Here is a 21,453-nt window from a genome sequence, read left to right as displayed (position 1 = left end):
TGGGTTTGACTAAGAGTTGAGAATCTGGTGCAGATATTGTTTACTCCTGTAGTTCTTAAAGTGTGTGTGGTTGACCACAGAGAGCAAGGCTGAACTAAAGTGCTTGAGTACTGAATCACTGTGAAAACTGTCCTGAATATCAATAATTACAAGATGACATTAAAAACGCCTGCTCATTAAAAATGTTTAAACTCTCCCCCGGTCGTCACTCCTGAACTGGACTTTAATGCCTCTGACTGGGTTCACTAAAGCCCAGATCAAAGACACTTGGTGCAGTAATTCTATCACTATTAGTTAAAGTTGAATCAGAGTTGACTTAGAGATCCTTCAGGATCAGCCTTGTTGGGCCAGCGATCAGCTAAAGAGGGGGAGTTTATCTCAGCGTTGTTTCAGGTTGCCAGATGTAAACGTAAACACACACAAACATGCGAATTAAAGAAAACTCTTACAGGTCATACACTGCACTGCGAGGGGGGCGTCAGACAGCTGCGGATGTGTCCGCTGTGATCCTTGGTGTGTAATGGGAAGTGTTTTCATTAGACTGCAGTGTTGCTGTGGGTGGGATACAATTACAGAACGGGATGCACTGTGTGTTTTCATCAAGAGGGACCGATGTGGCCCAACACAGATGTAACATAATTCTCTCCGCACTCAATATGTATTGACTGGGGGAGATTTGCTGAGAGCCGCAAATACCCTAGAAAGAGGAGTCAGAGAGTGAATCAGCCTTTATTTCTCTAGCTCCTCCCTGCCTCACTTTCTCTCCTTCTGTCTCCCTCACTCCCTCTCTCCCTCTGACTCTTGACCCTTCCTCTCTCTGTCTCATTGTTGTGTTTGTTCTTTGAGCCAGACTCAGCATGGCCGGTCACTGCACTTCCTAGATATCACACGGTCTCCATCCCTCCATCCCCACAACACAAAAGACATCTGTGGAGATTCTGTTCATGGGAACCAGTAAACATTTTGCATGCTTCTTGTCCAAAATTGATTACCTCCGCTCTGTACTGGCCATCCTGACCCTCGGGGGTTCAGTGAATGGACACAAAGCCCCCCTGACTCGGGGTCTCCTCAGCAGCTCTGCTTGCTCACTAACGCTTTATACGGCTGAAATAGGACACATCTCCAGTGTGGGAGTTGCAGGCAGTGACCTACTCACACACAATAACGGGAGTTGGGTGATCATCTTAAACATTCAGCCAAACTGACGCAATCCACCATCTGCTTTACCATTGGTCAGTTCTTCTGTCAGTCAAAAGAGGTCAACCATCACGTGCTAAATACTCAAACGTTCCTCCATTCTGAGGAGAGAGGAGGGGAGGTGCTGAGGTCTGTTGAACTGTTTGAACTGCTGACTGTTTCTACCGTAGGGACTCAATTGTAGGGACTCAAAGGTACTCAAGTTGCTCACTGACATGAGTGAACTGCAGTGGAGTGAGGTGAGATCATGCAGTGTGTTACAGCCTGCTGTAACTGCAGCGCAGTGAGGTGAGGATATGCAGTGTGTTACAGCCTGCTGTAACTGCAGCGCAGTGAGGTGAGGATATGCAGTGTGTTACAGCCCGCTGTAACTGCAACGCAGTGAGGTGAGGTCATGCAGTGTGTTACAGCCTGCTGTAACTGCAGCGCAGTGAGGTGAGGATATGCAGTGTGTTAAAGCCTGCTGTAACAGCAGCACAGTGAGGTGAGGACATGCAGTGTGTTACAGCCTGCTGTAACTGCAGCATAGTGAGGTGAGGATATGCAGTGTGTTACAGCCTGCTGTAACTGCACCACAGTGAGGTGAGGACATGCAGTGTGTTACAGCCTGCTGTAACTGCACCACAGTGAGGTGAGGACATGCAGTGTGTTACAGCCTGCTGTAACTGCACCACAGTGAAGTGAGGACATGCAGTGTGTTACAGCCTGCTTTGATATTTTTACACCTCGTAAAATTATTTCTACACAAATAAAATCTGGAATCTTTTTGTGTGAATATGTGCCACAGTTCCACCCTCCATCGTGCGGTTTGCGGAGCCAGAGCGATGGCACGACACATGCATGATGTTCACGGTACGAGGACACCCCCTACCCACCCTGCGCTGGCTCTACAGAGATGAGGAACTGGTTCAGTCTGAATATGTCCGCATGGAGGCAGAGGTGTACCAGGACTACCTGGAGGGTTGCCTCGTCTTCAAGAACCCCACCCACCACAACAATGGCAACTACACCATTGAGGCACGAAACTTCCTGGGTGTGGCCACCAGGACAGTCGATGCCCATTTTATGACTGCCCCCTTTACTGGTGAATATCTGCCTATGATCAAAGGAAACATAAGGTGTTATTATGAACAAGTCCTTAGCAACAGTGTTCCAGAACACACTCTTCACAATAGTGTTCCAGAACGCACTCTTGACACTAGTGTTCCAGAATGCACTCTTCATTGTAGTGTTCCAGAACACACGCTTCACAATAGTGTTCCAGAATGCACTCTTCACAATAGTGTTCCACAACACATCCCCTACATGAAGTGTTCCATGTCCTTTACATAAAATGTTCCACATGTTGTTTTTGTTTTTTTTCTGGTAAGTAGAGGACTCCATTATGCTGCTTTGTGACTGGGAGTGTTTTATTCTCCTTAAAATACAGCTAGTACATTTTTACACTTTCTTGCAAGTGAAGCATAAAGGAACACAATACTCGGAGGAACAGAGAGGCTGCAGAACTGAAGACGCTGCAGCAGAGCTAACAGAGCAAAGCTAACAGCAGTGCTAACAGAGCAGAGCTAACAGCAGTGCTAACAGAGCAGAGCTAACAGCAGAGCTAAAAGAGCACAGCTAACAGCAGAGCTAACAGAGCAGAGCTAACAGAGCAGAGCTAATAGTAGTGCTAACAGCAGAGCTAACAGAGCAGTGCTAACAGAGCAGAGGTAACAGTAGTGCTAACAGAGCAGCGCTAACAGAGCAGAGCTAACAGAGTAGAGGTAACAGAGCAGAGGTAACAGTAGTGCTAACAGAGCAGCGCTAACAGAGCAGAGGTAACAGTAGTGCTAACAGAGCAGCGCTAACAGAGCAGAGGTAACAGAGCAGAGGTAACAGTAGTGCTAACAGAGCAGCGCTAACAGAGCAGAGGTAACAGTAGTGCTAACAGAGCAGCGGTAACAGCAGCGCTAACAGAGCAGAGGTAACAGTAGTGCTAACAGAGCAGCGCTAACAGAGCAGCGGTAACAGAGCAGAGGTAACAGTAGTGCTAACAGAGCAGCGCTAACAGAGCAGAGGTAACAGTAGTGCTAACAGAGCAGCGCTAACAGTAGCGCTAACAGAGCAGAGCTAACAGAGCAGAGCTAACAGAGCAGAGGTAACAGAGCAGAGGTAACAGCAGAGCTAACAGAGCAGCGGTAACAGCGGCGCTAACAGAGCAGAGGTAACAGTAGTGCTAACAGAGCAGCGCTAACAGAGCAGCGCTAACAGAGCAGAGGTAACAGAGCAGAGGTAACAGTAGTGCTAACAGAGCAGCGCTAACAGAGCAGAGGTAACAGAGCAGAGGTAACAGTAGTGCTAACAGAGCAGCGCTAACAGAGCAGAGGTAACAGTAGTGCTAACAGAGCAGTGCTAACAGTAGCGCTAACAGAGCAGAGGTAACAGAGCAGAGGTAACAGCAGAGCTAACAGAGCAGCGCTAACAGCAGCGCTAACAGAGCAGAGGTAACAGTAGTGCTAACAGAGCAGCGCTAACAGAGCAGCGCTAACAGAGCAGAGGTAACAGAGCAGAGGTAACAGTAGTGCTAACAGAGCAGCGCTAACAGAGCAGAGGTAACAGTAGTGCTAACAGAGCAGTGCTAACAGTAGCGCTAACAGAGCAGAGGTAACAGAGCAGAGGTAACAGCAGAGCTAACAGAGCAGCGCTAACAGCAGCGCTAACAGAGCAGAGCTAACAGAGCAGAGGTAACAGTAGTGCTAACAGAGCAGCGCTAACAGCAGCGCTAACAGAGCAGAGCTAACAGAGCAGAGGTAACAGTAGTGCTAACAGAGCAGCGCTAACAGCAGCGCTAACAGAGCAGAGCTAACAGAGCAGAGGTAACAGTAGTGCTAACAGAGCAGCGCTAACAGCAGCGCTAACAGAGTTGACCAGTGACCAGTTTTAGCACTAGCCCCGCAGCCTGTCCGAGTCCACAAGCTTCCTGCATTAATACACGAGTCGGCCTGCCCACGCTGTGTTCAAGAGTCTGTGCTCCTGTCCTTCACAGACCAGTGTAAGGGGCCTGTCTGTGATTTGCATTAAACAGGACCTGAAGCAGAAAGCTCTGTGCTGAGCTGGCTAAGAATAGAAGACCTCCATCTATCTATCTATTCTTGGATTTTTTTCTGTATATATGCATATTCTTTGTGTGTGTGTATCTCTCTCTCTCTCTCTCTCTCTCTCTCTCTCTCTCTCACACACACACACACACACACACACACACACACACACACACACACACACACACACAAACAAACACACATAGTAGAATTGTGCCCTATAGTTTATTTGTGTGCTTGCATATGGCCTCATGTATTGAACACCTGTTCTCAGTGCAGAAGACACTCAGGAGGTGTTCTAAACATTTACCATAGTGGAGAACAGCAGATAACTGCAGAGTGTAATTCCTCTTCAGCCTCTTTAATATGTCGTTGTTAATATGAGTTTGTGTTCTGTTTCTTCCGAGGAGACTACACCGATTACGGTGAGTGCGTCTCTCCTAACTGTTGCATGCAGATCTTTCACGTGAATGGTTAGCTTTGCTGGTTAGTGTGAGTGCTGGTTTTAGTCTGTGATTCTGAGAAACAGCTCTGCTTCATACCATGTCCATTCCACAGCCCGACATCCATCATAAATCAGCTGACCCCAGGTCAGCACTACTGCTGCAGGCTGCTGAGGTCACGTAGCACGGGGCTGGCGTGAACACAGCACTGGGGAGCAGGGTTGGGGTGGAGTCACTGACCTGCATCTGTAGTGAAGCTGGACTGGCAATGGGAGATTCTGATTGGCTGGGCTTGATCAAACTGTAGCCTGGAGACTAGAACAGTGAGAGATTGCTGTGGCAGAATACACAATGAAGCTGGATGGTTGCGTTGGATGGGACGTTTTGTGTGTGTGTGCACGGATGCTTGAATGTGTGTGACAGCTTATGTGCTTGCGCTTGTGTGTGCAGTACATGTGCATGTGTGGGTGCTTGAGTGTGTATGCCTGTGCATGCAATCATGTGACTGTGTGCATGTTCTTGAATGTGTATGTGTGTGTGTGTGTGCCTCTAAGGTCTTTCCTTGCTGCACCTTTTCTCCTGCTTACCAACGATCAACCACAGATCAACCACATGGCTGAGATCTGAAAATTCCCATTTCCCTGCACATATATGAGCTAACATTCCTGTTTACCTGCACATATCTGAAATACCATTCCCATTTCCCTTCACATATATGAACTAACATTCCCGTTTCCCTGCACATACATGAACTAAGATTCCCGTTTCCCTGTCCCAGCAGTTCCCTCTAACACAGCACAGAAGGAAGTGAGTTTCATAACTGTGCCGTATGTCACATTCACAGTTCACCCCTCCGTTCACTCTCCAGTGAGTCCGAGCCTGACGCCCACCATCACAGTCACCCACCGCCCTGAAGAGGACACGTTTGGGGTGAGTGTCTGTGTGGGGTGAGTGTCCGTGTGGGGTGAGTCTCTGTGTGGGGTGAATCTTCGTGTGGGGTGAGTCTCCATGTGGGGTGAGCCTCCGTGTGGGGTGAGTTTGTGTGGCATGAGGGCGAACGTTCTCTACACCGCTATTCTCACAAAACTCACACTTGATGTTGCCCATGATCTTCACCTGAGCAGACCAGTCAGACCAGTCAGGTATCAAATGTCCAACAGGAACTCAGGATTCAGGTTCGAACAGGCCAGCTGCCCACACTGGCTGCCGGCTGCGTCCTTCCGTCCGCACACTGGGGTTTAAAAACCTCTCATAGACTGTTCATGCAGGGGTTTGTCTGCTGTGATTTGACCAGGTTGTTTTTATTTGGTGTTGTTAGAGCAGCGTTTAAGGAGTAGATTAGGTCGACTTTGTCCTTGGGTTTTGGGCAAGGTCAAGTGACTACGTGCACACCTGTGTGTGAGTGTGTGTGTGTGTGTGTGTGTGTGTGTGTGTGTGTGTGTTCGTGTTCATACACTTTCTGAATGCTCCTATCATGACGATTTTTCAAGCTGAGATCTTCTGCTGTGCTTTATCAGATCTTCTGCTACCTCAAGCAAAACTCTGACATAAAAGTTTTCCTGATTATCGCATCAACATCAATAAAATGAAGGAAAGAGAGAAATAAGGCAGATGAAAGAATATTTCTCCACTCCTGTGTTTTCCATGTGGTGGTGGTAGCATATTTATTTGGCATATTTTGAATTTCCATTTGTTGCAGCGTTTCACATGAACCTGCCAAAGGAGGAACGTTTACAGGACAGAATAATCATCTACTGTCATGGGATTACGCGCCATTCGCCTCTGTTCTAACCCTCACACTCACTGCTGACTATGCGTGTCCGTGTGTAGATGCTTGTTTGTTTAGAAAGCTTTTGTCACAGCACACACTCTGTTAGCATTAACGTTTTTTCTCTCATCTTTGAATTCACGAAGTACTAAATATGGAAACAGTTTTCTGCATCTTCCACCTGTACAGTTCGATCGGCGTCAGCGGGCCTTTTTTGTCAGGGGCCCATGTCTCCACATTAAGTTGTCATGTGTGTGCAGGGCTTCTGGACTGGTGTTTATATGGTGTACTGTATCTCCTGCTCCGCCAAAGCAATAATTATGCTGCTGCGTTTTTATCTTCTTTGTCTTTCCAGAAACAACTCTGATTTTTTACACAGTCAGGCTGAAGCATGTTGACTCACTGTCACATTACATTTTCCTCCCTTACCAAGACTTTACTGCTTCTAATTCTTACAATAATGTACATGACAATACTTGGATATATTACTGCTGATTCAGAAGAAAAACACGTGTGTGTGTGTGTGTGTATGTGTGTGTGTGTGTGTGTGTGTATTTCTAGGTGTCGATCGCAGTGGGCCTGGCAGGATTCGTCTGTATCCTTCTCCTCGTGATGTTCGTGCTCATTAACAAATACGGCAGACGCGCCAAGTTCGGTATGAAAGGTAAGAAAACATTATCAGAACAGCCCTCTCATAGGTCCGCTCTGCATGGGACCGTCTGTCGAGCCAATCAGCTGTGAATGTTTTCATCTGTCTGGCCAATCAGCTGTGAACAGGAGTGACGCCGTTCACTTTCCTCACAGAGTGCAGCTCCTTTCCTGACCTCAGATCTGCTGTGAAACCTTCAAGACGTGTTGGTCCATTTCACACATTCCCTCAGCCCTCTTCATCTGATCATGATGGTGTTGTTTATTTCTGACTCTTTATTTAAATGATTTTTTGAGTAATCAGATACAAAATAACAACAGTTGTTCTGGGTATTGTTTTTGTATTTAAGATCATATATGCTTTTTTGCCACCTGAGGGGAATTTTTCTGGGTATGTGCCTACATGTTTAAGTATGTACATTTGCTGAGGTGATTAAAGGCAAAGATCATGGGACTGTCAGTCCGTTATGTTTTAGGTGTATTGTGCTGCACTGTTTGGCTCTACGTTCTGACCTTTGGTCTGAGGTCCTGACCCACGGACAAGGCCTGCATTAGCATGCAGACTGCTAACGGAAGCTCAGATATAGCCTGCACTTTGTGATTCCGACTGGGATGTTGGTCCATGCGGGTTTTGATCGGGTCCTCTGCTCTCTGTATTCTCTCCACCGAATTCCTCGTAATCCTGGTGACCTCGGTGGAAGTGAGGAAGCGATTTTGGTGGTATTTTGCTCAGAACTCTCTGCTTTTCTCATGTTCTTTTCTTTATTCTCTCTGTCTCTGCCTTTGAGTCTCTCTGTAGTTATGGGTTTATGTCCACAGTGCAGGTCCTGTAGTAATCTACACCAGTACAGTCTAATCCAGCATCTGGAGTGCCTGTAAGGTCACTGGGTGAATTGTACCACAGAAGAACATATGAAATCCCCAACATAGTGGTGTGATGTGAGAGAGGCGTTCTGTCTGGTGGGAGTAGTTCCATGGGTGGAGGTGCTGTGGATTCTGCCTGGTGGTGGGAGTAGTTCCACGGGTGCAGGGGTTGTGGATCCTCCCTGGTGGTGGGAGTAGTTCTATGGGTGGAGCTTGTGTGGATCCTGCCTGGTGGTAGGAGTAATTCCACGGGTGGAGGTGGTGTGGATCCTGCCTAGTGGTGGGAGTAGTTCCACGGGTGGAGGTGGTGTGGATCCTGCCTAGTGGTGGGAGTAGTTCCATGGGTGGAGGTGGTGGTGGGGATCGTGACCTACAGGCCCTGCTCAGCCACCAGCTCTTCTGGCTGGGTGCAGCCCCAGGAGTTTACAGCCTGTCTCTCTGTGTCCTGGAGCTCCAATGTTCTACATTCAGCAGAAGATAAAACGACAGGAAACAGGAGACTCGGAGGATGGTGGTGTCTGAGAGGAGAAAGCGTCACATGCCACTCTATCTGATGTACAAGCTCAAGATGTGTACTGAAACTAGTACTTACTGAAACTAATTCTTATTGTAAGGTATTGTTTATTACACTGATGTTGACTAACAAACTTTAGGTCTTGTTTATTGTTTATTATACTTATCGTTGTCTGAGATAGAGTTTATATGTATTTTGTACTTCTAGTCATCAGCAGTGATCCCTGTATTCCACAGTAATCTAGTTCACTGGTATCTTGGACTCTAAGATACTGTACTAGGATGTACTCTATAAGTAAATGACAAAGCACTTTTGTAAATCGCTCTGGATAAGAGCGTCTGATAAATGCCGTAAAGGTAAATATAAAAGCAGAAGGTAATTTGACTTTAGGACTCTTGTTGTCAAATCCCGCCAGAAGTGCAGGATACTAGCCAATCCTAATCCAGGCTTTATATGATGGATAGCCAATCCCAATCCAGGCTTTATATGATAACTTTGCATATGCAGTGTTGCCATACTCAATATGTCATGAAAGAGACTTCCAAGATAGGGTGGGATTGAGCCAAATTATAATCTGACTGGTTCTTCTACATTTAATAATTTTGCAGAGAAATCAGACCTATAGAAAACTGCCAAGAAGGTGACTGCTTCCCATGTGTCATTTCTCATGCATTTAGGAAGTTCTTTTCTTTCAGATTCACTGACGGTCAGTTACATCCAGCTGTAGAGTGCCCGGGGGAAGTGGGCAGAGTCTCTGCACACGCTCTTTGTGTTGAGATATATTGTATGTAATGATGGATCAGCATGTGGAGTATTTCTCTGAGTGCGACTCTTGGTCCTCTGAGCCTGGGTTTGACCCCCCATCTGAAACAGAGGTCAGGCTTTGTCAAAGCACAGAGGGGACACATTCTTCTTATTCCAAATCCAACTGTGGAACTTTGTGTCCCACTGGTGTATTGTGGTAAGGTATGTAGGTGGTGTATATTGGTGGAGTATGTAGGTGAAATTAGGGTGGTGGAGTATGTAGGTGGAATATGGGGGTGGATTATGTAGGTGGAGGATGGGGTGGAGTATGTAGGTGGAGTATAGGGTGGTGTATGTAGGTGGAGTATTGAGTGGAGTATGTAGGTGGAGTACGGGGTGGAGTATAGGATAGATTATAGGGTGGAGTACAGGGGTGGAGTATATAGGTGGAATACGGGGGTGGAGTATATAGGTGGAGTATAGGGTGGAGTGCGGGGATGGAGCAGCATCTGTGGTAGCCCAGAGCTGCCTGGCTCAGATTCCCCAAGCAAACACTTGCTGTTGCTGTGCAAAGCGGCTTTTCCTGATAGTGTGGGACTGTGTGTGTGTGTGTGTGTGTGTGTGTGTGTGTGTGTGTGTGTGAGTGTGTGTGTGAGTGTGTGTGTGTGTGTGTGTGTGTGTGTGCTCTGCTGATTCTCATTCTAGCTACCTCCTGCTCTGGCTCCACTGAGTTAAACTTTTTTCAAGGACTCACTGTGAGATCCCATTATTACCATCTTAAATCTGACAGCAGGACCCTTACAGATATGGGGAAAGGCCCTTTTTCTCTCCCCCCCTCCCCGTTTCTCTCTCTCTCTCTCTCTCTTTCTCTCTCTCTCTCTCACACACACTTTCTCTCTCCACCATCTCTCTCTCTCTTTCTCTCTCTCTCTCACACACACTTTCTCTCTCCACCATCTCTCTCTCTCTCTCTCTCTCTCTCTCTCTCTCTCTCTCTCTCTCTTTCTCTCTCTCTCTTTCTCTCACACACACTTTCTCTCTCCACCATCTCTCTCTCTCTCTCTCTCTCTCTCTCTCTCTCTCTCTCTCTCTCTCTTTCTCTCTCTCTCTCTCTCTCTTTCTCTCTCTCTCTCTCTCTCTCTCTCTCACACACACTTTCTCTCTCCACCATCTCTCTCTCTCTTTCTCTCTCTCTCTCACACACACTTTCTCTCTCCACCATCTCTCTCTCTCTCTCTCTCTCTCTCTCTCTCTCTCTCTCTCTCTCTCTCTCTTTCTCTCTCTCTCTCTCACACACACTTTCTCTCTCCACCATCTCTCTCTCTCTCTTTCTCTCTCTCTCTCTCTCTCTCTCTCTTTCTCTCTCTCTCTCTCTCTCTCTCTCTCTCTCTCTCACACACACACTTTCTCTCTCCACCATCTCTCTCTCTCTCTCTCTCTCTCTCTCTCTCTTTCTCTCTCTCTCTCACACACACACACTTTCTCTCTCCACCATCTCTCTCTCTCTCTCTCTCTCTCTCTCTCTCTCTTTCTCTCTCTCTCTCTCTCTCTCTCTCTCTCTCTCTCTCTCTCTCTCTCTCTCATATAGCCAAGAGGTGTTGTGTGTGTGCATGTGTGTTCCAGTGTGTGTGTGCATATGAGTCACAGCTGTACTATGTCATGGTCTGTCTTTGTCCTTTAGGTCCAGTGCAGGAAACCAAACTGTGAGGTTATGATGTTCACACACACACACACACACACACACACACACACACACTACAGTGCTCACACACACACACACACTACAGTGCTCACACACTCACACTGCAGTGTTCACACACACACACACACACACACACTACAGTGCTCATACACTCACACTACAGTGCTCACACACTCACACACTACAGTGCTCATACACTCACACTACAGTGTTCACACACACACACACACACACACACACACACACACACACTACAGTGCTCATACACTCACACTACAGTGCTCATACACTCACACACACTACAGTGCTCACACACTCACACACACTACAGTGCTCACACACTCACACACTACAGTGCTCACACACACACTACAGTGCTCACACACACACACTACAGTGCTCACACACACACACACTACAGTGCTCACACACTCACACTGCAGTACACACACACACACACACACACACACACACACTACAGTGCTCACACACTCACACACTACAGTGCTCATACACTCACACTACAGTGTTCACACACACACACACACACACACACACACACACACACACACACTACAGTGCTCATACACTCACACTACAGTGCTCATACACTCACACACTACAGTGCTCACACTCACACACACTACAGTGCTCACACTCACACACACTACAGTGCTCACACACTCACACACTACAGTGCTCACACACACACTACAGTGCTCACACACACACACTACAGTGCTCATACACTCACACACTATAGTGCTCACACACACATACACTACAGTGCTCACACTCACACACACTACAGTGCTCACACACTCACACACTACAGTGCGCATATACTCACACTACAGTGCTCACACACTCACACACTACAGTGCTCATACACTCACACACTACAGTGCTCACACTCACACACACTACAGTGCTCACACTCACACACACTACAGTGCTCACACACTCACACACACTACAGTGCTCACACACTCACACACTACAGTGCTCACACTCACACACACTACAGTGCTCATACACTCACACACTACAGTGCTCACACACTCTATGTTGCACATGTTTTGGTAGTCAGATGATTGGAGATGACCTTCAGGATATTAGAGTACATCTCATATTACCCTACCTTACATGACCTTACATAACCCTAACCCTACCTTACATGACCTTACATAACCCTAACCTTAACCCTAACCCTACCTTACACGACCTTACATAACCCTAACCTTAACCCTAACCCTACCTTACACGACCTTACATAACCCTAACCTTAACCCTAACCCTACCTTACACGACCTTACAAGGCTTCTAGTCTCTTCCCACCTACACTGTGGCACTCTGACATGTGATAGTGCCTAGACTGGGAATACTCCAGGTGATTTCATACTCACCCTGGTTTATACCTCAGTGGGGGGTCGAGCTGTTCCAGGTCACTGCTCCATTCGCAGCAGTAACTCTGCTTTTCAATTAAACGGATCCTGTGTTGGTTTTTAATGAATCACTATGTGATCTAGAGTTGGTATTCTTAAGATTGATCTAGAAATGACCAGAGTTCCTCTGACAGATCCAGAGTGTTCCGGTGTTCCTTAGACTGTTCTGAAAGGACAGACTTGTCCAAAAAATCAACAAACCAAAACCACCATCCTGATCCGTCTGCACTAAGCCCTGGAGAAACGCTTCTGCTCCCCCGCTGGTTACTGAGTAGAAAACGGTTTAAATACAGTAACTAACTGCACAGGAAGCTCTAATGATCATCTAACACATCTAACACAACTAGCTAGCTAAATCTGATCAGTCTATCTTGCTTTTCCGTGTGTGCAGTTGTCTAGCATTAACTGGCTAGTACAAGACCATTTGGTGACTTTCTGTAACATGCTTTTTTTGAGGTCTAACTCATCAAACTAGCAGCTGCCTGTAATAGCCTAGATCAGTTAATTCAATTGTGAAGTGCAGCAAACATTAGTGATACCACAACAGAAATTCCAGATCAGATTCTCTCTTACAGAAACAATTAGCTAGTCAAATGAACTGAAACCGAAGGTAGAGTTTTTGTACTAAAAGAAAACTAAGCTCTAAGTTCTGTACTAAAAGAAAACTAAGCTCTATTGACTCTGAACAGTTAATTCATCTGTCGTCTTTTAGAGTGATGACGTACTGGGTGATGAGTGCAGTAGCTAGTTGATGAGTTGATTACATACGTTGGGGGAGCCAGACGGGTGGATCAAACAGGTTGAGGAAGAACCTTAGCTCTTGAAACATGTCCTACGTTCCTATTAAATCATTCTGATTGTCATTAATGCTGTACTTATCAGATCTGTGGGTTTGCTGTTCTATTCATGTGCTTAAAATTACTTGGAAAAAGAACCTAATTAAAAGATATTTGTATTGAAGCCTTTACCTTACAGATGTATGGTCATGGGCTGTTTTGCAATACTTTGTTAGGTTTATTGGATAATTACAAATGGTTGCTGACTCTCATTAGCTGTGATGCATGACAGTGCCAGCCCTGGTGTCTGGATGTTCATTCAATAGTTGGTGGCCACCTGAGAACTGCAACGTTTCTTGGGAGTGACAGCAGCCAGAGAGTCTAACGTCAGGTAGAACAAACACTGCTTAATATCCTGGACCTGACCCGGTCATGTGTCCAGCACTGTTGGGACACTGTGATTTGGCGTTCTTGAAACGCAGATGCTGGGTGCTTCCTCATGGGGCCGTAAAGACTAAAGTTTCAACACTTTGGGGAAGTGGAATTTCCTCTCTCAAACGGAAAAGGAAAAAGTACTGATTGCAAAATTTTCCTGGACCTCGGGTACACTGGATTTGCCTCTGTATAGAATCTCACAGAATCAGGCACCTGTGCACTGGCCAGTTCAGGTCAAGTCTCCCATCATCTGGTAAACATACGTGCCATGTCGTTGCTGGGCTGCTGGGCGTCAGGTAATATCTATAATATTTGGGGTTAGAGTTAGAGCTTAGGGGTTAGAGCTTAGGGTTTAGGGCTTAGGGGTTAGATCTTAGGGGTTAGGGCTTAGGGGTTAGAGCTTAGGGGTTAGGGCTTAGGGGTTAGAGCTTAGGGGTTAGGGTTTAGGGGTTAGGGCTTAGGGGTTAGAGCTTAGGGGTTAGAGTTTAGGGGTTAGGGCTTAGGGGTTAGAGTTTAGGGGTTAGAGCTTAGGGGTTAGAGCTTAGGGGTTAGAGCTTAGGGGTTAGGGCTTAGGGGTTAGGGTTTAGGGGTTAGAGCTTAGGGGTTAGGGTTTAGGGGTTAGAGCTTAGGGGTTAGAGCTTAGGGGTTAGAGTTTAGGGGTTAGAATTTAGGGGTTAGGGCTTAGGGGTTAAGATCTTAGGGGTTAGGGTTTAGGGGTTAGAGTTTAGGGGTTAGAGCTTAGGGGTTAGAGTTTAGGGGTTAGAGCTTAGGGGTTAGGGCTTAGGGGTTAGATCTTAGGGGTTAGAGCTTAGGGGTTAGAGTTTAGGGGTTAGAGCTTAGGGGTTAGGGTTTAGGGGTTAGAGCTTAGGGGTTAGAGCTTAGGGGTTAGGGCTTAGGGGTTAGAGCTTAGGGGTTAGAGTTTAGGGGTTAGAGCTTAGGGGTTAGGGTTTAGGGGTTAGATCTTAGGGGTTAGAGTTTAGGGGTTAGAGTTTAGGGGTTAGAGCTTAGGGGTTAGGGTTTAGGGGTTAGATCTTAGGGGTTAGAGTTTAGGGGTTAGAGCTTAGGGATAGCGGTTAGGGTTAGGGCTTAGGGTTAGGGAATAACTGGAACCGCGCTGGTTTGCAGTTTCGCAGCATTCTCTCCAGGACATACACAGATTCATCTACTGATAGAAGGCTGCAGAAACCCACAGAAAGGAAGAGGCTTTTAAAACAAAGAAACAAGACAGCAGGACAAATGATTCCATTAAGAATCTGTTTCTCGCCATCCTTTCCACAATAGATTCTCTGCCAAAAGGGCAAATTGAATAAAATTCTTGTTTTTCTCCCTCTAAACAGAGGCCTTATATCTAAATACAATCTCTTTCTTTTGCGCAGGAAGGTGAAGTCTAATTTTATACCTGTGTAATGCATTATACCATTATGTAATTACAGCATATTTGCAAGTACTGTTTTTTATCCATGTTTCGGGATGGCAGAGAGCGTTCTGTTTTGTGATGGGACATCTTCATGGGACACACCCCGTCAGTTTCCATTAAAGGACGTGGGCATGTCCTGTGCAAGCCCGGCCCGGCGGTTAAGCAGCTCTCCAAGCTGGTCCGTGTCTCTGCTCAGAACACGCTCCATTGCAGACGATTGCAGTGGCCTCGAGAGGGATGTCATTTGTCACTGTCTGTTTTACTCATAGACCTCCCCCCATCCTCCCTGGATCACCCACCGTGGTTGAATGAGCACCTGGCCTCCCCGTGTCAGACGACAGAGCGGGGGCGCCGCAGAGCAGGGCCAGTAGAGGCAGGCGTGGGATTAAGCTCTAACATTTACTCCAGCACAGGCTCCTGTCCCTCTGTGACTAAATGGCTTACTGCAGAGATGACCCTCCCCTGTCTGATACCCCCTTCACAAACCTGCCTTCCACCACTCCCCTGTGTACTGCTGAAGGCTGATTTAACACACACCAGTGAAGTAATATATCATTCATGAGTGACTGAGCCCAGGCCTCGCTCACACAGGAGCTACTAGGAATGCGGGTCAGGTGCTAGCACACAGCCTTCTCCTGTCCTGTTCCAATATCAGCACAATGTGTGTCCTAGTCACATGCTAGCAAAGCGTGCTCACCTGTCTGATGCAGACATCAGCGTAGCGTAACAGCATGGCATGGCTTAGTGAAGTTTTAGCATAGCGGCCTGTCCTGCTCTGCTAACATGCTAGCAGGACATCGCTGGGTGCCACACTCACCTCCATTTTCTCCTCAGGTGAACTGACACCTTTCCTGTCATGCAGTGCTGGTATTTGTACCCTGTTTTGATGTCTTGTCAGAGACTGGACCCAGAGCTTTTGGCTTGAACTGTGTGTGACACATACTTGGTTGAAAAACTTTAGGTAAAAGCAGGTGTAAAAAGTAGACCCAGTGGATCTGAGTGGCTCAGAGTCTGTCTTAATGTCTAGACGCGATGGCCATGTTGAGTGCAGCAGGTGTTCAGTATTTTGAACAGTATTTTGAACACATGATAACATGATGTGTGTCTGATCTCTGCATATCTTGTCCACTCACATTGGAAATGGGAGAGAAATAAAAGCACTTTTGGGCGTCTTTATTGTGCCCATACAATGTGTGCCGGTTTTAGCTCTGGCATGTGTTAGGCGGTGTTAGGCTGTCACAGATCTCGGTACTGAGCTTCATGGCTGCAGTTTTAGACCGTCTATGTCTGGCTGTAAGGCCCGATGTAAAATGCAGGCGGGGTTGTATTCAGACGGACCGTGTTGAGTTGTGGATTAAGCGTGTCGAGAATGGGGGCGTCCTGCGTGCTGCAGGCTTTTCCATCACCCATCTGCTGACATCCCACCACTACACCACCAAGGCCCTGCGGATCTTCTCACTTATTTACTGTATGTGCAATGAAAGATGGATGAGCTCCACCCTGCCACTGTCACTGACCCACAAACAGCACTGTGGCGTGGAGTACCAGGGCCAATGAAAAGCATGGACACTTGTGGGTCTCCTCAGGGACACCCAGTATGGACAGGATTCCTCTGCCAGGGTTGCAGAGATTGGGCTGTAGTCTGTACCCGAGTACCTGGGCATGACACTGATGAGGGATCCCTGGGGACGTCAGCACCTCCGACTGAACACAGTTGATGAGTGTGGGGATATTCACCTCCCTGGGGACGTCAGCGCCTCCCTCTGAACACAGTCAACGGTGTGTGGGGATATTCACCTCCCTGCAGACATCAGTGCCTCTGCCTGAACACAGTCAACAGTGTGTGGGGATATTCACCTCCCTGGGGACGTCAGCACCTCCGTCTGAACACAGCGTGAGAAAGAAATGGTATAATTGACTGTTTACCTTTAATTGTTAAATTCACCTTTCTCAGATTTAGTCTGGTGACCTACTGAACTCCTCATTGGTCTGTATAAACAATCATTTCAAAGGTATTTATGAAAATCCAAACAGAACGAATGATGTGCTTTATGTAGTCAAGGCTACCAGCCACTCGAGACTTGCAGAACAGCTCTATAGCACATGGCCCAGGTCTCAATGACCTTCTGTTGCGTTTATATACACGTATATACACAACGTACTGGCAAGGAACAGCTGCTGTGTTATGTCCCCCTAGGAAAGCAGTCTTAAGTGAACTCTCATTACCATTTTAATTGGCTGCTTAAACATATACATAATTATGAGTTCCCTGGCAGAGAAGTATATGTTTAAGCACCTAATTCTGCTAAATAGCTGTACATGCAGACTTACTCAACCAGCTTCACTCTGGTGCAGGAGAGAAAGAGGGATCTGGATCAGGAATGAAACCTTTCCAAGGACAAGTGTGAGGTTAACGTGCAGCGTGGGACAGTCATCACGCATGTTTAATGAGCACAGGTCACTCAGCTGTCATGGTACTTGAAAGGTTTTTTTTTTTTTTTTACACCATAAAGTATGTTTCATACTAAATTCACACACCATGTCTGTTTAGACCTGAACATGGGCTGGATGCTATAAAATATCACGTATGAAGAGATTTCTGGGTTTGTTCCAAATATGTCTGGATTCTTAAGACAAAAAGATGAAAAAAGCTGTTCATTCACCTCTGGCTCCAGGCAGCATGGCAGCCAGACAGGCTCTGACTTCAGAAGGATCAGGGTCACTCAGGAGAAAACTGTTCTCAAGAGGACAGATTCAAGGAGCATCACATGCCATATATGGCAACAGCAAGGCGGGTCCATAATAGCTGAACATCTTTGCCTATGCCATCATCTGACTTATAAGAACGCGGGACTGACTCTCCTTATAGCCAATCCCAGTGCTTGCTTGGATGGTGTGTTTACTCTTAGAAGATTGTAAACATTTCTTCTCAAAGCTGCACTGCAATCTTGAAGGAATGAAGAAGGTGAAGTTAATTGCTTAACAAGATCTTCACCCTAGCAATTTGGAGCCTGTTGACCCTGTTGACCTGGTTGACCCTGTTGACCTTGTTGACCCTGTTGACCTGGTTGACCCTGTTGACCTGGTTGACTATGTTGGAGGGAAGAAAGTCTGAGGAGTGCTTTCCTTTAACAACTGAATACAGTTTCATCAGAACTGATATTGAATCTGCTAGATAATGAAAAAGCGTTAATGAGTTTCGCATAAAAAGTAACGAGATTTAAAGTGGATGACAAACTATTCTGTGTAAAACCTTTATTGTAAACACAAACTGACCAAAGATGGGGCCTCAGGCTTTCTTCTGTTGATTTATTTTTATTTCATAGCTTTTACACGGAATTCCGTGTGCCGGTCTCGGGATTCAACCAACCCTGTGATGGAGAGGAGGAGTGATATGAGGAAGGGGTGGTGACAGTTAACAAGGCTTCCTGAACGCTTTGTGGATAATTGTGAACCATTTTATTCATTTTAAATAACATCTTCACTGTGAAATGTTTCAGAGCAGTTAGTGTTTATTTAATAAAAAACAAACTCCATTCATATTACTTTTCCATGTTCATCATTTGAACGGTTTGTAGTCCTTGACGCGTCGTGCTGCAGGGTTAGCCATGTGGTTAGCATTGGCAGAGACCTGCTGTCCAGACCTGCTTTGCTGCGTCTGCGTCCCCACCACTCAGCCACCATCCGATGGCAGGTCTTCTCTGGGTGGTCTTCTCACCAAGGAGAAGTCAAATATCTTATTTTCATGAGGGTCCCTTTTAATTTTTAAAGAAGTTGAGAATTGTGCAATCACAAAGCTTAACTATTCATCTGTGTGTAGGATACAGGATGTAGTGGATATTTGAACATTTAACACAACCATCGTTGACCAGAATGCTGTTCAGACTCAAGACAAACAGGGAATTACAAAACAGATACCATCAAGGCAAAACAAAGCTTAATCTTGAAACAAGATTTGACACAGTAAATATTTGCAATTGGTACACCAGTTCAAGTGGAATCAAGAAATGTGTCTTCAGCACTAACTTTAAACATCTCAACATTGAGCAATCCCAATCCAAGTCCCAATCCTAATCCCAATACCAATCCTAATATTAATCCTAATATGGGAAAGCAAATTGTTCCAACTACTGAAAAGGCACGCTTCCCTGCTCCTGATCTTAGCCCTGGCTATGCTAAAGAACTGGGTTGAACACTGATCTTGCAAGAGATGTGAGGAGAAGGATGGAGATGGAGATGGAGATAGAGATGGGTGGAGAAGGATAGAGATGGAGATTGGTGGAGAAGGATGGAGATGGAGATAGAGATGGGTGGAGAAGGATGGAGATAGAGATGGAGATGGAAATGAGTGGAGAAGGATGGAGATAGAGATGGGTGGAGAAGGATGGAGATAGAGATGGGTGGAGAAGGATAGAGATAGAGATGGAAATGGGTGGAGAAGGATGGAGATAGAGATGGAAATGGAGATGGGTGGAGAGGATGATGACCCACCTGCAGTGAAAGTGAGTGTGTGCAGCAGTAGGCTGGTGAGGTTGTGCTAACTGGCTGTGCTCTAGGTGCCCTGCACTGTTACCTCAGTTAGGAGACTTAATATCCCCTTAATGAGCCCCTAGCAGCCAATAGAACAGCACAACCCTTGTGGTTCTCGCCGACACTTACAGACCTTCGTCATTATTGGATTTCTCATTAACGTTCAACACTACAAGTTGTCTCTGGGTCTTTATGAGCTACTCCTCAACTCCTAGACCAGTTACGGAGGCACTCACAGGTAATGGGAATCAGACATTAAAATGGCCATAGAGGGTCCTCAGTAAAGTGGACTAATAGAGTGATGGTAGTTTTAGCATCAACCCTCTGACAGCAGGTCCTCGGGTTGGCCTTGCCATATTTAAACACTACACTTGGGTTTTCTTTCATTAAAGTTTAAGATTATTAGAATAGGATTCATCAATGCCTGGAATGTGTAGATTAAGTGTGGAATGTAGATGATGTGTATATTAAGTGTGGAATGTGTAGATTATGTGTAGTGTATGAAGTTGCACAGGATTGCCCACAGCCCTGCTGGAGAAACACTGGCATGTGATAGAAGTTCATTAGCACACTGCTGTCTTGTTCAACATCATAAATAGTACTTCAGTAGACCAGTACTACAGCTCTACTGGAGACAAAGAGTAAAACCTAATCTGAATATTTATTTGTCTGCAGTATGTTTGCTTGTATGGGAGAGACTCCCTGTGTAAGTGGCACTGACATGTATTAACAGTGATGAGGCTTGTACGAACAGATACCATTCACAAATTCCCCTATAAGCCAGAGTTGCAGATCTCGTGTTCTGGTGGTAACATTTTACCTTATTAAACTGTCTGTCTTACAATGTAATACATACGTCTTTACTATTTTTTAAGCATTACTGAAAAAGACAAGCATGGAGTTGTTATTCACGTCCCTCCATGATAAATTGCCACTGAATAGCCTCGGCCTCAGTGGTGGAGTCTCCTGTCAATAACGTAAGTTTCCCATTTTATCCTGCCCCCCTCTCCAACCTGCCACACGACGCTGTCATCGTTTTACTGCCGTTATCTGCATTTGTTCCTACTTATCTCACAGGGACATAAAACAGGTATACTGAGTCTCCCATGGAGGCGGAGAAACATGCTAGCTTGCAGTCTGTCCGCCTGGCCGCTGGCGGGTGGACATCCAGGGTGGCACCTGTGCTCTGCCAGTGTGGTGAGCTAGCTGGCACAAAATCTTGAATCACGGAGCCTCTCCTCCGCAATGAGACCCCTGTGTGGCTGTGCATGTGGGCTCACCAAACTTCTACGCTACGTAGCAACGTTTGGCTGTTGTGTTGTCAGCTGTGTCCTTGGTCTGAGACTGCACATGGGTTTGTAACAAAGCGATGCATGTGCAGCTGTTTCAGTGCACTGTTACCCTAACAAATGTCCTGTGTAGGAGAACTGCCTGCGAGATTAAAAGTGAAGACCCCCATTCACAAGCCCCTACTATATCATAAGGGCCCCGTTACCCGAAAGTTGCTAATTAGCAATGATTAGCAATGATTAGTTAAATTGGCGTGCGCTTGGATGCTGGATCCGGAACCTGGCATTCCCGAAGCGCTCTCTAACCCCCCACCCCCCACAACCGACCTGCTCAGTTTCTCTGCTGCTGGGGTTTTCAACAGTGACAACAATTAGAGTTGTCACTGTTCTCATCAGTGGTTTTATTTATTTGTCTTGATCTCACTCCATGATTTGGTGAGAGAATTTAATCATGGTGTAGAATGTTAGCAGTCTGGAACTCAGTGAGAAGCTGTTAATGTATACGAGTGGTTTGAGTGTGTGTGTGTGTGGGCGTGGGTGTGCACGCGCTATTCTGGGAAGCGTAGGCATTTGTGTATTATATGGTGGGCAGCATCAGTTATGG

At 46.3% G+C, this 21,453-nt stretch overlaps 1 protein-coding gene across 5 annotated transcripts in view; it reads left to right on the top strand.

Moving 5' to 3' along the window:
• Positions 1-21,453, top strand: part of ntrk3a (neurotrophic tyrosine kinase, receptor, type 3a) — a 182,124-nt gene that overhangs the window by 88,290 nt on the left and 72,381 nt on the right. For 2 of the 5 annotated variants that reach the window (XM_081699170.1, XM_081699174.1), the window contains exons 8-11: positions 1,985-2,281; positions 4,682-4,699; positions 5,562-5,647; positions 7,047-7,149. In XM_081699170.1, the coding sequence (XP_081555296.1) occupies positions 1,985-2,281; positions 4,682-4,699; positions 5,562-5,647; positions 7,047-7,149 (504 nt within the window). The remainder of the gene's footprint in view (positions 1-1,984; positions 2,282-4,681; positions 4,700-5,561; positions 5,648-7,046; positions 7,150-21,453) is intronic. The other 3 variants (XM_081699173.1, XM_081699171.1, XM_081699172.1) reach the window with 3 other exon arrangements.

Source organism: Electrophorus electricus, chromosome 16, assembly GCF_041902795.1.
Source record: "Electrophorus electricus isolate QZ-2024a chromosome 16, ASM4190279v1, whole genome shotgun sequence".
Classification (NCBI taxonomy): Eukaryota; Metazoa; Chordata; class Actinopteri; order Gymnotiformes; family Gymnotidae; genus Electrophorus; species Electrophorus electricus.
This window is presented reverse-complemented; position numbering and strand designations above follow the sequence as displayed.